This window comes from Rutilus rutilus (genome assembly GCF_951802725.1).
Source record: "Rutilus rutilus genome assembly, chromosome: 5".
NCBI lineage: Eukaryota > Metazoa > Chordata > Actinopteri > Cypriniformes > Leuciscidae > Rutilus > Rutilus rutilus.
The window spans coordinates 14,442,627-14,458,000 of NC_140213.1; the positions used below are offsets into that span (position 1 = coordinate 14,442,627).

General features: G+C 36.3%; 1 protein-coding gene across 1 annotated transcript in view; it reads left to right on the forward strand.

Annotated features, from left to right (window-relative positions):
• Window positions 1-2,619, forward strand: part of drc4 (dynein regulatory complex subunit 4) — a 48,764-nt gene extending 46,145 nt beyond the window's left edge. Inside the window, exon 11 of the mRNA XM_084409648.1 lies at window positions 2,361-2,619. Within this exon, the coding sequence (XP_084265774.1) occupies window positions 2,361-2,510 (150 nt within the window). The 3' untranslated portion in view covers window positions 2,511-2,619. The remainder of the gene's footprint in view (window positions 1-2,360) is intronic.
• Window positions 2,620-15,374: the final 12,755 nt, after the last annotated feature.

The following is a 15,374-nucleotide window of genomic DNA, read 5'->3' on the forward strand; positions in this document are numbered from 1 at the left end:
GTTTTTCCAATTTCAAGTGAAGAAATGCAATAGTCTCAATGGCAGAGTCTTTTTCTCCCTTGCTGCAGAGCAGAGGGCAAAAGTATATAAGTAAAATAATGGCAAATGTTTTTGAAACAAAAAAAGCTTGTTGAATTGCACTATTTGAAAAAAATATGCATTGCATTGACCCTGCTTACATTTTAATGCATTGTATTTTTAGGGCTTGCATTTTTATGGGCTGAAATTCAACATGGTTGTATATTTAAGCTGTGAATATTTCAATTTAAACCATTTCACACACATTTTCATTATTAAAAATTCAGTGATCCATATTCAACTTTCAGATTTCCCTTCCAAAATATTCATTCTGTTTAAAAATACAACCTATAATATTCGGCAGGCAATTTTTGTACCATTTTATTTCACTTTACAAATTCACTTTCACAAATTCAGTGGTTCAAATTCGACAGAAAATTCAACATTTGACATCCGTGAACGGCAGGAATATCAGTAGATTGCCGATTGATAATCTCCATAGCTGTTAGTCGACCTCACCAGCAGGTGGTGCAAGCGGCTGTTAACAAAGACCAGAGCAACGGGTAGAGAGAGTCATTCATTCATAAAAAACGATTTCCAGAAATTGAGCAAGTGGTAAGTATTTGTGACGATTATCTACTGATATTCCTGCCGTTCCCAGATGGCAAATGTTGAATTTTCTGTCGATGGCCTTGTATACAACGCCTAGTGCCCATTCACCTGCTCGAAAAACGAAGCCCCATTTTACAGCTGCAAATTGAAATGCATGTCACAGCATGCCGCTCACTTACACAGTGACAGCATAATGTCAGCCTCAGACATCATGCCCATATGGACCGTTGGCTGAATAAGGCAAACAAAACGGGAAACACTTTGGGAGTTTCAAAATTGTCATCTGATTGGTTGAATTCTACAGGATTTATTTTTAAGAAACATGCAAACTTTGAATTCTTTTAAAGTTGAGGTATTTTGAGTTTGCATGCTACACCTTTGGTGGATGTGAAATTGTACAGTAAATGTCTCTGAGTTTTGTTACTGTGCTGTGCCCGTCATCCATTATTTTCACCACTTAATCAAGCCACTCTTTTTCTTAAAACATGATGCTGTTTTATTTCCCATGTCTTTGCATTTGCTTTGCCTCTCGTATTGAGCTATTTTGTCCACGGCCATTTAAGTATTCCAAAAGCGACTGATTTGGCTCACATCATTCTCTTTCTATGAAACCTATAAACCGCTTTCACTGGTTCTAACTCTATAGTGGTTGACCAGAACACTGCAATTATTACACTTTTACTAGATTGCAATCAAAGGGCTTTCCCTTCACATTTTGCATCTGTCCTCTGTGCAACAATTTTTTCACGCAAGCAGTTCCCCATAGCGTCATCTCTGAAGCAACATCGAGAGACCAATATTAAGAGGGAACATCTCCGGTTACTGACATAACCTCGGTCCCTGAGTTTAGGGAATGAGACACTGCTCATGTTTTTTTCGAGAGTTGCTTTTTTAGTTGACAGGTTCTGAGGAAATGTCGTTCAGCACTGCCTTATATAGATCCTGCCCTTAATTTGAACACTTGAAGGCCATTTGCCATTGCAGTGCTAGGCTTCGCAATAGCATCACCTCTCACGCAATGTCTCGTTCCTTCATGTCAGGGAACCAAGGTTATATAAAATATAAAAGATTAGCAGAGTTGACACCACAACTATAACGATATCGGCACAGGCAAATAATATCGTTGGAATCACTTTCGGAATGTTTTTTTCCAGCTGATGAATGATAAAAACGTTGACAGCCAATCAGAATCCATCCTGCTTTAAAGAACTCGAGCATTTAAAGTGGCAGACGACAAAACTGCAGCACGTGCATAGAATAAACAACGATACTGTATTGTGCACTGGTGTGGATGATGATATACAGTAGTTATCTTTTATAGTTATCTTTATAGTTATCGTTCTTGGTGTGAACGGGCCTTTAGACTCTATATGGTGCCTCAAATGTTCCTGTCCAATGCATGCTATGTCAATGACAGATTTAAACAGTTTGACAATTTTTTGACACTTCCATTTTCCGCTGTATCAGATCTGTTGACAGGAAATTCACAGTTAACCCACAATCGATGTGTGTGTGTGTGTGTGTGTGTGTGTGTGTGTGTGTGAATTGGTCTCAAACTGTAATAAAAATGTTAGAATAACAAGACGGGAACCTAATTTGTCTACGAGAATAGATGTTGAAATGAAAGTTTAATCACTGAAATCTGACTAGATGTTGATTGTGACAAAGACAAACTACCTAGTTTAAAAATATCTGTAGTTTTAAGTGTAGTTGTCTGTTTCTGTCCACAGGCCTATAATGACTTGCTGAAGACTTCTGAAGCAAAGCTACGGGCATTTGGGATCCCTGTGGAAGAACTCGGCTTAAAGCCACTCGAAAGCAGTGTTGCTGGACAGAATCTTGGTCAGGGCCCTGCTGCCCTCATTTCTGCTCCAAATTAGCAAGAAAGGAAAAAACATATTTGATCTTGATAAAATAAAATGATCAAATGTTTTGTAGGATTTTTTTTTGGTAACACTTTTTATTACTGTATCCTTGTTATTTATGTTACATGTAGTAATAGCATAATTAAACCCTAAACCAAACCCTTATCCTAACCCTAACTCTAATAGTAAGTACATGTAGTTAATTACAATTATGTATAATACACTGTAACAAGGACATCTTTTATTTTTATTTTTTGATAAATATCAAGAAGTATTCTACAATGGCCTTAAAGTAATAGTTCACCCAAAATCAATATTCAGTTTTTTTATCCTCAGAGAAAAAGGTGAAATTTTAGAGAAGGGGTAAGATCGATATAATATAATATATAATGCTGACAATCGATTAAAAAATTTTACTTATTAATCACACATTTTTCTGATAATCATGATTGATTGCACCTAACATTAAAGGTTTTAATATATTTTTATATTGTAATACGTTCACATGGATTGAAGCTCCAATATAATGTAGAAACAACATAAAGACAGTATTTTTTTATATTTGTTTAAGACTAAGCACTATGAATGAAGTCTAATATAACCGATACCAATACTGATACTGATTTCTCTTATATTTTTTTTTTCTCAATTTTAGCCATTAATTATAGCCATTCAACAATTACAGTATAATTGAAAACTATCAAATTGAACATGATAGGCTTAAAATTATAAAAATATAACAACTTTTAATTTAAGTGAATTTAAAACAATCTTCACATAAACTCATTGTTATAAATGTCACGTTTAGCTGTGCCTTTAATATATCAGGGCTCAGTGCTAAGATTTTTTTCTACAGGCCGAGTCGGGCTGGTTCAGATTTTTACCTGCACTGCTAAAATGCACAAATAAGTTATTGTTTTAGTAGTTTTTGACACAGGTAACCTTGTAAACAGTGCTTTAAGATTTTTAAGTAGGTCTAAGACCTCATTATGGCCTATACATTTTGGTATAATGTAAAAAAAAATACTCAAAGCAGTGCTCTTTGATACTCAAAGTGATAACAACGATGACAATGCTGCTCAACACTGCTGCTGGGAGAACACCTTTGGATATTAAAGAGGAAGAAGAAGAGGTTGTAAAATAAAAGTAAATTATCAAGGTTATTTTCTAAAAAGTATATCTAAAAGTTAGATATACACACAAAGGGAACAATGGTATCACTTTCCCAACATTTGCTTTATTACTCTTGTAAATCAGTCAGTTAACCGAGTTGGAGCCTAATTCAAACCTTAGAACATTTCTTAGTATAATTTTTTACGTTAAATACATGTGAAGAATTAATGGTTGGACGCCACAAATGTTCTGAATTTTCACACGGTCCCTTGTGTACGGTAGGCGTATAAGAGGCAACATCTTCTCGTAATTTTGACTTTATTCTCGTAATGTTTCAACATTATTCTTGTAATGTTGACTTTATTCTCAAAATATTACAACATTATTCTCATAATTTTGACTTTATTCTCAAAATATTACGACTTTAATCTCGTAATGTAGCCTTTTTTTTTTCTCTTTTTTTTTTGTTGCGGTTCAAGTCTTCCATAGAACTAGGATGAATTTAAAGTAAGATCTACACACAAAGGGCATGGTATCACTTTACAAACATTTGTTTTATAATTCATGTATTTTAGTCAATTAACCGAGTTGGAGCCTATTTAAAACTTTAGAACATTTGTTATTACTATTTTTAATGTTAAATACATGTGAAGAATTAATGGTTGGACACCACAAAAGTTTTTTACGGAGTAAGTGGAATTTTCACACGGTCCCTTGTGTACGGTAGGTGTATACAATTCTAGTAATGTTTCAACATAAACATATAAGAGTTCGTTTGATGCATAATTCTGCAGCTACACCAAAAGATGATTGTTTTAGAGCAGCCTAAATTATTCATTGTAGTTATTTGTGCTAATGTTATCTTTGTAAGACTGTAGCTTCCATAGAATTCCAAATCAAATTCCAGTCAAAATGAAATTAACTAAATCCTCCGCACTGTTCATTATTGTGATAATCACGCTGTTTCTCGTAATACTCTGATTTACCCCTCTCAAAATATTAAAGTTTATTCACTCAATATACTTTATTCTCAAAATATTACGATTTAAATCCCCTATTGCAACGACTTTATTCTCAAAGTAGCCTATTGCGACTTTAATCGCAATTTTGCTACGACTTTATTCTCATAATACTATGACTTAATTCTTGTAATTTTGACTTTATTCTCAAAATTGTATGACTTTAATCTCGTATTTCTACGCCTTTATTCTGGTAATCTTATATATATATATATAGGCTATATATATATATATATATATATATTATTATTATTATTTTATTGTATTTTTTATTGTATTTTTTAGGTTGCGGTTCAGGGCTTCCGTAATTTTGGCATGGTTTTGATATTTATACTCAAGTTTTTCTAAACCTGTATGAGTGTCTTTGTTCTGTTAAACGAGTTCATATGATTATTGCTTGCTATTAAAGACATACTTTTATTCATAGAAATGCCCACATATCAGTGAACTTATTACATAAAAATGCTTTCAACATTTAATTATGCAACACTCTTTACAGAAAAATATCCCACAGTTATGGATAAACTCACAATATCATCATCAAGTGCTGTGCTGGGCACATTGGGCAACAAGTGTCCTCCAACGTATTCGATCTGTGGCCAAGTTCTCCACATCTTCCCATGGGACACTGGCATTCTTCAGGTCTTCGTGAAACATCTGTCTCCGCGTCTTCCTTGGTCTTCCCTGTCTCTTGCATCCTCCTGGTGTCCACTTCATCACTGTCTTTGGGTGTTGTTGTTTGGGAATGCGTAGGATGTGTCCAGTGAGGTGCACCCTTTGCTCTGTCACAGTTTCTGAAAGTGTTCATGTGAAGTCCCACTCCTCTGGATCTCTTTGATATATGCAGGACCAATATTGAAAATAGTGATTTATCTTTTTCCATATTGTTAAAGCATTTTGTTTCCTCTTTTCAGCTTCATAAACTGTACTTGATGTCTGCCTTTATCAAAAAAGCATCAGTGCTCATCAGGTGTTTTGGTAAAGTACATATTCATTGCCATCCATTAGTTCTAGTCATGCAGTGACTTCATGATGCAATAGACCAGCCTTTCTCAAACTTTTTTCAGTCAGGGCACCTTTCAAAAGTGCATAAAATCTCAAGGCACCCCAGTGTAAAATATAATTTAAAAACACTGCATAACCCAAATGTAAATGCAAATTTTATATATATATATTTATCTAAAATGAATTTACAATTTTATTAATCCGTTCATATGTTTAACCCTTTCACACCTAAGTTTAAAATATTCTGGCTGACCCCCCAGCATGAGTTTTTCAAGGCGACCGTTATTTAGAACGTGTCACTTTATGGTTTCCATGGTGACGCGTCATTGCTTGTCACGTGACACACCGCAGCAACAACAGAGCTGAATGAATGATGATCTGCTTTTATGTCATTTTTCCTTTTTTATTCAAAATATTCACAAATGTTGTTAGCTATGGCATGAAATATCTGATATTCCGATTGTCAAATATATGCAAGTGGAAGTGTTTTGTTTTTTGAACACCTTCATAACGATCGCGTTAGTTGAGCTGTATGCGCGATGGGCGCCGCCATCTTAGTTTGTGCCGCAGATGCAGTTCAGAGAATCGGATATGTTGGATTTACAACAAGTGAATTCATCCACTTCTCCCGAAATACATAAAAGTAAGTGGCAGGTGAACTGGGAGAAGAATAGAGTAAACTTTAAAGTTACTTACACAATGTGTATCTGATATGAATAAAACTAATTATAATGGAAAGGATTATTATTGCCTCTTCCTTTGACATCGGTGTGTATTTTACAAACTCTAAATGTATTGTTTTTTTAGTACTTATGTCTGAAACCTAAAACAAACATTATGTGGATGAAAACACTGAAAAGTTGTGATATATGACAGCTGAGCGCGCCTGTCTCTGGCTCAGCGCCAGCCAACGCGCGAAAGTACATTTGAATTTAGCAGTTGATCACGTCATGCACTGACCGTTCTCACACCAGTGCTCCAGGGACCAGCCTAGACTGATCACACCGGTGTGAGCGTACGTGCGAAAGGGTTAAAAAGAAGAAGAATGTATTTATGTAAATTCAAATATATTTATATATGAAATGTCAGATTTTTTTTTTTTTTTTTTTTTAGCCTACGTAATTTTTTGGCGGCACCCACTTTGAGAAAGGCTGCAATAGACAAATGTATATTTCTGCAAGTGTATATGTGTTTGTCCGAACAATTGAAGATAGTGAGAGTGTTCAGGAAAACCTTCTGAAAACAATCAATATTTTTGGAATTCTTTTCAGTGCTGAAAGAATATTACAGAAATAACACACTTGACATACTGGACATTATTCTGAGTTTGTTACCTTTACCTTTAGATGGACTTAATGTCTTACATTTAGCTTCATTAAACCTTTTATTACAGTGGTCACTATAGTATACCATAACTACATCTATGGTATCATTATATTACTACCTGGTTAATGTAAATGTAATATACCCATGAATGTATTTTATAGAAGCATTTTCTTGCTGACGTTTATAACCATTAACAATTTTATGACCAATAATCACAAGGATAAGTAAAGTTGAGAATGTAAAATGTTGTGCTTACGTTTTTGACTATTTGTTCTTTAAAGTGAAGAAACAAATGTTTTTTGTTTTTTTTTACATTACTGTATGTGTCACTATAATAGATTGCCCCTGTATCTGGATATTTATATATATATATAATTAACTGATTTGAATTGTTGTCTTTAAACAGTTTGACATTAAATATTGGAATATGCTTTCAGAATTGTGTGCATTAATTGTGGTTTTGTTACATTTATTTGAATATAATTGATATACCTTTGATATACTATACACTGTAAATGTTAGAAGGACTTTAGTACATGTAATTATACTGCAAAACTACCCTGCTGTAGGCCATTGCTTAGAAAAAAAGTTTCTCTTTCAAATGATTATGCATCAGTCTAATCAAATAAGCAAATTTGTGTCATTGATCATGAGAACGTTTTTGGATGGTAACCACACAAAGGAGTTTTTTGTTTTTAAATGTGAGTTTTATAGTTTAATTAGAAGGAATACATGTTTAACAGCCCACATATTAAATATTTAAGGTATATATCCCTGCAGCCAGAACCAGAAGAGATCTGTCATCATTTACCATAAATGGGCAAGTAAGTGTGACGCATCTGTTCAGCTGGGTTGTTATTGGTTGTGACTTTATCGCAGAACTCGCTGTGATTGGACTATCGTTTAACCCATATAAAACGGCGTTTCATGTTACAAAGTATGTTTTGGTGTTATTATTACGTTAGTTATACATTAAGTTAACTATAAAGTGTCTCTATGTTGTGAGAAATTACTCCTTTACCGAGATCCCAACCCTAACCCTAAGCATGTCTGCACATTTCAATGAACTACAGCACAATGTTTCCTTTGATAGAATGACAGAGATATGTGGGTAATGTAGTTTAAAACGTTTAGTAATGAAACAATAAATGTTAAATAAATAATATCTAATAATGGACAACTGGATATCTAAATTTGTTCATTGTGCTAACCTTTATGACATATATGAGGGACAGGCTGAAATTGGATATTTTACTGTGAGCACTTTAAAAAATAACCTTTAAGCCAGCTTTCCATATATGTCTGAAAACTGTGCCCAACATTATTTATTAAACATAGCATAAGCAGTTGTGCTGCCGATTTTCTCTTTGATACACTAACCAGACTTCTGGGGGCCGTTGCTGGGCCCCTGGGGGTGGAAGGGCAGTATAATCTACAATTCATATTAAGTTGTTTAATGGACAGTCAGGTCAGCTTATGTTCTGCATGATTTAAAGCAGTGATGGGCTACTCTGGCCCTCAGCGTCCACTGTCCTGCAGATTTAGCTTCAACCTCAAACCCACCTGACTATTGAATAGATGTAAACCTGAAGACTTTGGTTAAAATTTTCAGCTGTGCTCAATTAGGGTTGGAGCCGGTTAACTCTCAACCTCAAAAAGGAGAACGCAAAGGGGCCAGAGTTGCCTGTTCCTTATTTAAATTTACAAAGCAGCAGTCAGTACATTATATAATATACACATTGAAGTATTATATATAATATTGCAGCACATAATATAAGCTAAGTACTGAACAAAACCAGTTTTACCCATATTAACTGCAACCTGTTTTAAAAGATCTTTTAGAAAGGCATGGTCTCTTTTGAGCCTTTGCCAATGATGCTTGATTTCTTTTGACAACATACTCTTCTGTCACTTGTTTCAAGAGCTTCACTTGGTCAAAAACCAAGTGATAACTTGTACAATGTAAAATTGTCAACATCAAATTATGTACTTACAGCATTGTTTCAATACAAGACATACCAATGGACTAGCGCACCTTTCTGTCTTCTTTGGGCACCAGATGCTCTTTCGGACTTATTTGATTAGCTTGCGTTGATATAAGGACTGGTTTTCTTTCTCTGCTTTAAAACAAGAAAGTCTCGAATTACTCTATGTGCAATTACTATTGTTCTTGAAACATATAAATTAAGACGGTTATAATTCAGTTAATTTACCATATGATTCAGGAGAGAGCATTTGATAAGTAAATTCTGGCTGAAATATTCTAGAAACTTTACCTGGGAAGGGCTGATCACGGCAAGATTCGCTGCGACTCACTAGTAGCTCTTGTGAGGGTTGACTCTTAAAAGAGCTGGTGAGTTTGAGATCTTTTAAAAAAAGACTAAGTAATCCTGTAAAACAAAAAGGATGGTAATTTTAAAACATTACTTGCAAGTAGTCAGTTTATATATAACTGTAGGATTTATTTCTGTAAAGAGTGTTGCATAATTAAATGTTGAAAGCATTTTTATGTAATAAGTTCACTGATATGTGGCCATTTCTATGAATAAAAGTATGTCTTGTATGCGAAAAGCGAAAGCAAATGTTATGTTATTCTTCAATGCAAAACGTTAGATCGTGTGCAAATGCTATGCAACATGTTAATTCTTCAATGAATGTTAATTGTTGTATGCAATGCAATGCGAAAGCACATTTGTTATGCGCTGAGTTTTCAGCCAGACACTAGTCCATGTTCCACATATTGAACATGTTGCTGGCCAGAATCTTCCAATATTAACTTACTATACATACTAATTTCCTCTTCTGATCAGGCTGAAAGTAGTCTATATTTGACCCGTTGGACATATTTCTGGCTAAAGAGTCCTTTTCTAAACATACTCATTTACTCCTGATTTTAAGTCAGACAGACAACAGTCCATGTTTGATCTATTAAACATATTTCTGGCCCAAGAGTCTTCGATGATGATTTTTCCATTTCTATTCATTGACTCCTTTACATCAACAGACAGTATACCCCAATATTGACCAAAGGAACATATTTCTGGAAAAAGAGGCCTCACTCTAAAAGTTTCTATACATACTCATCACTCCTTCTGATGTTACGTCAACCAGACAGTAGTCCATATTTGACCTACTAAACATATTTCCAGACAAAGAGACCTTGATCAAGAACTTTCTATACATACCTTTTGACTCCTTCTGTTGTTATGTCAGCCAGACAGTAATCCATAGTAAACACATACTAAACCCATTTCTGACCAAAGAGTCCTTGATCTTGAACTTTCTATACATACTCATTGACTCAATGTTACATCAGCAAGAATCCAGCCCATATTTCAAATATTGAACATGTTGCTGGCCAAAGAGTCCTCAAAATGAAACTTACTATATATTCTCTTAGACACCTTCTGTTGTTAAATCATCCAGAGAGTAGTCCATTTTTGACCTACCAGCCCAGGTGTCCTCGATCATGAACTTTTCATTTCTACTCATTGATCTTGTTGAGCATAATTCAGCCATACAGTAGTCCATATTTGAGCCATTCAACATATTTCTGGACAAAGAGACCTCGATGTTGACATATTCATTGACTCCTTCTGATGTTACATTAGATTAGATTAGATTAGATTCAACTTTATTGTCATTACACAAGTACAGGTACAAGGCAACGAAATGCAGTTTAGGTCTAACCAGAAGTGCAATAGCAGCAAGTGCAGGATATACAGTGGTTCCATAAGTGCAGAACATGGATATGTACTGAATAAATATAGAGTTGAATACTATTATAAACAAAAATTTACAGATAGATTGTCCTATGAATATAATATACAGATAACTATTACTGTGAACAGAGTTTACAGCTAGATATGTACTGAATATAATAATATACAGATGGCTATTACTATAAACAGAATGTTTACAGATAGATATGTACTGAATATAATATACAGATGGCTGTTACTATAAACAGAATTTTACAGATAGATATGTACTATGAATATATATACAGATGGCTGTTACTATAAACAGAATGTGAGCATAATATACAGATGGCTATTACTATAAACAGAATTTAACAAATAGATATATGTATAAGTTAGGCTAATGAGCAGTATAACAATGGATTTAAAGTAGTGCAAATAAAGTTTGGACAGAAGCTATCCGAGTGAAAGTGCAGTGGAAAGTAATTGCATATTACAGTTAAGGTACGATATTGCAATGTATATATAAACAGTCGGTACTGTAAATAAACAGTCGGCAGTGCAAATGAGCATATTCCAGTCAAGGTAGTAGTGCAAGATGCATATGTAAACAGTTGTTACTGTAATAACAGTCAGCAGTGCAAATGAACATTATAGTATTGCAAATAACAAAATGGAGGCAGGTGTGAGGAGGGAGAGGAGAGTCAATCAGTATATAAGGGGAGTGGGATCAATGAGGGTTAGAGTTTAATAAAGAGACAGCTCTGGGGAAAAAACTGTTCTTTAGTCTGCTGGTCCTGGTCCGGAGGCACCTGAAACGCCTGCCGGAAGGCAGGAGAGAAAACAGTCTGTGGGCTGGGTGAGAGGAGTCCTTAAGGATGCTGCGAGCTCGATGCAGACAGCGTTTCCGCTGGATGTGCTCGATGGCAGGTAGTGGAGTCCCAGTGATGCGCTGGGCGGTTTTCACCACCCGCTGCAGTGCCTTGCGCTCTGCAACAGAACAGCTCCCATACCACACTGTAGCACAGTTGGTCAGGATGCTTTCTATTGCACAGCGATAGAAGTTCACCAGGATAGTGGAGGAAAGCTGATTCTTCCTCAGTGTCCTCAGGAAGAAAAGGCGCTGGTGAGCCTTCTTGACCAGGCTGGAGGTGTTGGTTGTCCAGGTCATGTCCGCCGAGATGTGGATCCCCAGGAACTTGAAACTGGAGACACGCTCAACAGCCATTCCATTGATGTGGATGGTGTCGTGTGTGCCTCTTGACACTTTCCTGAAGTCCACGATGAGCTCCTTCGTTTTGGTGGTGTTGAGGAGCTGGTTATTTTCGGTGCACCATGTGGCCAAGTGCTTGATCTCCTCCCTATAGGCAGTCTCATCGTTGTTGCTGATGAGACCAATCACCGTAGTGTCGTCCGCAAACTTGACGATGGAATTAGATCCGTACACAGGCTTGCAGTCGGAGGTGAAGAGGGAGTAGAGGAACGGGCTTAGCACACAGCCCTGTGGTACACCAGTGTTGAGTGTGATGGATGTGGAGCAGTTGGAGCCTGATCGAACATTCTGGGGTCTGTTGGTCAAGAAGTCCAAAATCCAGTTGCACATGGAGGTGTTGAAGCCCAGGTCTCCAAGTTTGGCTATTAACTTAGTTGGGATGACAGTGTTGAATGCTGAGCTGAAGTCAACAAACAGCATGCGTGCATAAGTGTTCTTATTGTCCAGATGTGTGAGCACAGAGTGCAGTGCCATGGAGACTGCATCCTCTGTGCTCCTATTGCTACGGTAGGCAAACTGGTGTGAGTCCAATGTGGATGGTAGAGAGTCTTTTAGGTGTGCCAGGACCAGCCGCTCAAAGCACTTCATTACGATGGGTGTGAGTGCTACAGGGCGGTAGTCATTAAGGCACTTCGGGCTGGAGTGTTTTGGCACTGGCACAATGGAAGTGCATTTAAAGCATGTTGGTACAGCTGCTTGGGCAAGAGAGGTTGAAAAATGTCTGTAAAAACCCCAGCGAGCTGCTCCGCACATGCCCTGAGTACGCGTCCAGGGATGTTGTCTGGTCCAGCAGCCTTGTGCGCGCTGATCCTGCTCAGTGCATTGCAGACATCTGTGGAGGAGAGTGTGATCGGTGGGTGGTCAGCTGAGGATTTGAGCTTGGTGGCAGTTTCTCTGTTGTCTCTTTCAAAGCGAGCATAAAAGTCATTTAGCTCGTTCAGGAAGTTGACATCAGTGGCTGCGGGGGTGGAGTGAGAGGGTTTGTAGTCACTGATGGCCTGAATGCCATCAGGAGTCAATGAGTCAACTGATGTTACATCTAATAGTAGTCAATATTTGATCTATTAAACAAATTTTTGGCCAAAGGGTCCTCAAAAGGGAACTTATATATATTCTCTTAGACTCCTTCTGATGTTAAATCAGCCAGACAGTAGTCCATATTTGACCTAATAAAACACATCTGGCCCAAGAGACATAAATCAAGACATTTCTGTACATACTCTTTGACTCCTGATGTTACTTCAGCCAGAGAGTAGTCCATATCTGATCTAATAAACACATATCTGGCCCAAGAGTCATTAACTTTTTATTTCTACTCATTGACCTTCTGAGGATAATTCAGCCATACAGTTGTCCATATCAGACCTATTGAAAATATATCGGGACAAAAAGTGCTCAAAAGGAAACACTATACATTCTCATAGACTTCTTTTGATGTTGCATCAGCCTGACAGTAGTCCATATTTGACCCATGAACATATTTTTGAACAAAGAGTCATAGATCTTGGACTTTCTATATATACTCATAGATTCGTTCTGATGTTTCATCAACCATACAGTAAGTTCTTAAACATGTATTGTTAGCCACATCCAGAAAAATGAATGGATCTCTATGGGCCTCTGCTGGATAAATATGGTCATTACACATTTTTGTCTAACCAGGAGATATTGCCTAGATCAATATCCAGAAAAAAAAACTCATCATTAAAGTTTTTTTTTTTTTTTCAAATTTTTTAAATATTTCATATGCGCATGCGCATTTAATGGTGTAATTTAGCAGTAAATAGGTTTAAAAAAAGTACTTCATACCCCCAAAACACAGCATAAACGTATAGATGAGAAGTAAACGAATATATATATATATATATATATAATGTGTATTACTAAATCATTTATTAGGTGCCAAATGATGCAAAAGATTTTGCAAAAGATGCTTGATTTAGACGCTGAAATTAGAGATTTTGAGAAAATCATAAACTCAGATAAATCCATACGAATTCAACAAAAATGATTAGCCCTAAAAGCTGAATATGGATGAAAACAGTTGCTTTCATTTAAACCAAAAATGAAGAAAAAATAAATTTTAGTGAAGAGAAAAATGTATACATAATACTATGCAGGGACAGTCGCACATTTGTAAGTGTGAATTAAGTGACCAAATACTTTTTGGGGAAACTGTATAGCCTACATCTTCTGTAAATATTTATAATATTGGACATGTTCTACAGTATGAGTTTTGTCATTGAATCAGGGGGGAAACGCAATGAAGATCTCCTTCTGCCAGTCAATTCACTATACCACTAAACTACCACGACCACTAAAGAACTACCACTAAGTATTGTTTTATAAACTTACTGCCTTATCTCAACCCCTCAGCAAACCATGCAGGTATAGATGAGAAGAAATCGATATTGCAACAGAAACTATCGACTCTCTCTCTCTTTTTTTAACACTTAGATACGGTTGCTCCTTTGCGCTCTCATCTCTGCTCGGGTAATTTTGACACAAACTTTTAATTTGTAAAAATTGAGAGTTCATTGGAGTGGTCCAAGACATTTTTCTTGCACTCGAACTTGGAAACACACACACAAATTTACTGGATTCAATGATTTTTTTTTAGTTGTAATAAAAATAGTAACAAATACTTGCACAAATAACACATCTGGGAATTCCCATTAGGTGAATAAGGGATTCCTTTCTCATACTATGGTGATATGAAAAAATCGAAATGCCATAAATCATTTAGCCATAATTCATAATCATAATTCATTCCACTACCTAAAGAAAGACCTGATCCTCCTGCCGTAGATCAACCAAATCATTTTTTTGAAATGTTGTGGGGTCATTCATGCGTTAGCCTAAAGAATAGCTTATCAAAACAATCATTTCAGGGACATTGTGAGTTACAGGCTAATGTTTTTTTCCTTCTGTGCATTAAAATGAAGGCTTTGTGAAACTGCACAGCTTTTCCAGTTTTTTAAATGACATACTCCTTCCTACACCAACTACAAACACATTTTCTATCATGTGAAATACTTTCCATTCTATCATGTTTCTATTCTATCTATGAAAGACGATGGAACCAATCATGAGGCGGGGTGACATTCCCGCCCCAGATGCATTGCAGCCCCTCCCCGATATGTAGGCTGCAGCCAGGTCCTTCTTCTATGTTTTGGCTGAATTTTCGTTGTATTTACACAGTTTTGACCAGCAGGCAGCGTGTAACGTTTCGAGAACTTCTAACTAGTGAATCAATTGATTCAAAGTTTCGAAAAGCTTCGTTTCTCCTCTCACTACCATAGACAGTAAAAGAAGGCTCACTACTGATCCGTTTTTGAGCACCGGTGCTAACTTACCGAGCATGCGCGGAGGATCTGGCTTTCTATTCGACAAATCCGCTGACTATCTGTGCGTGAAACTATGGTCTGATTCCAATCATTGG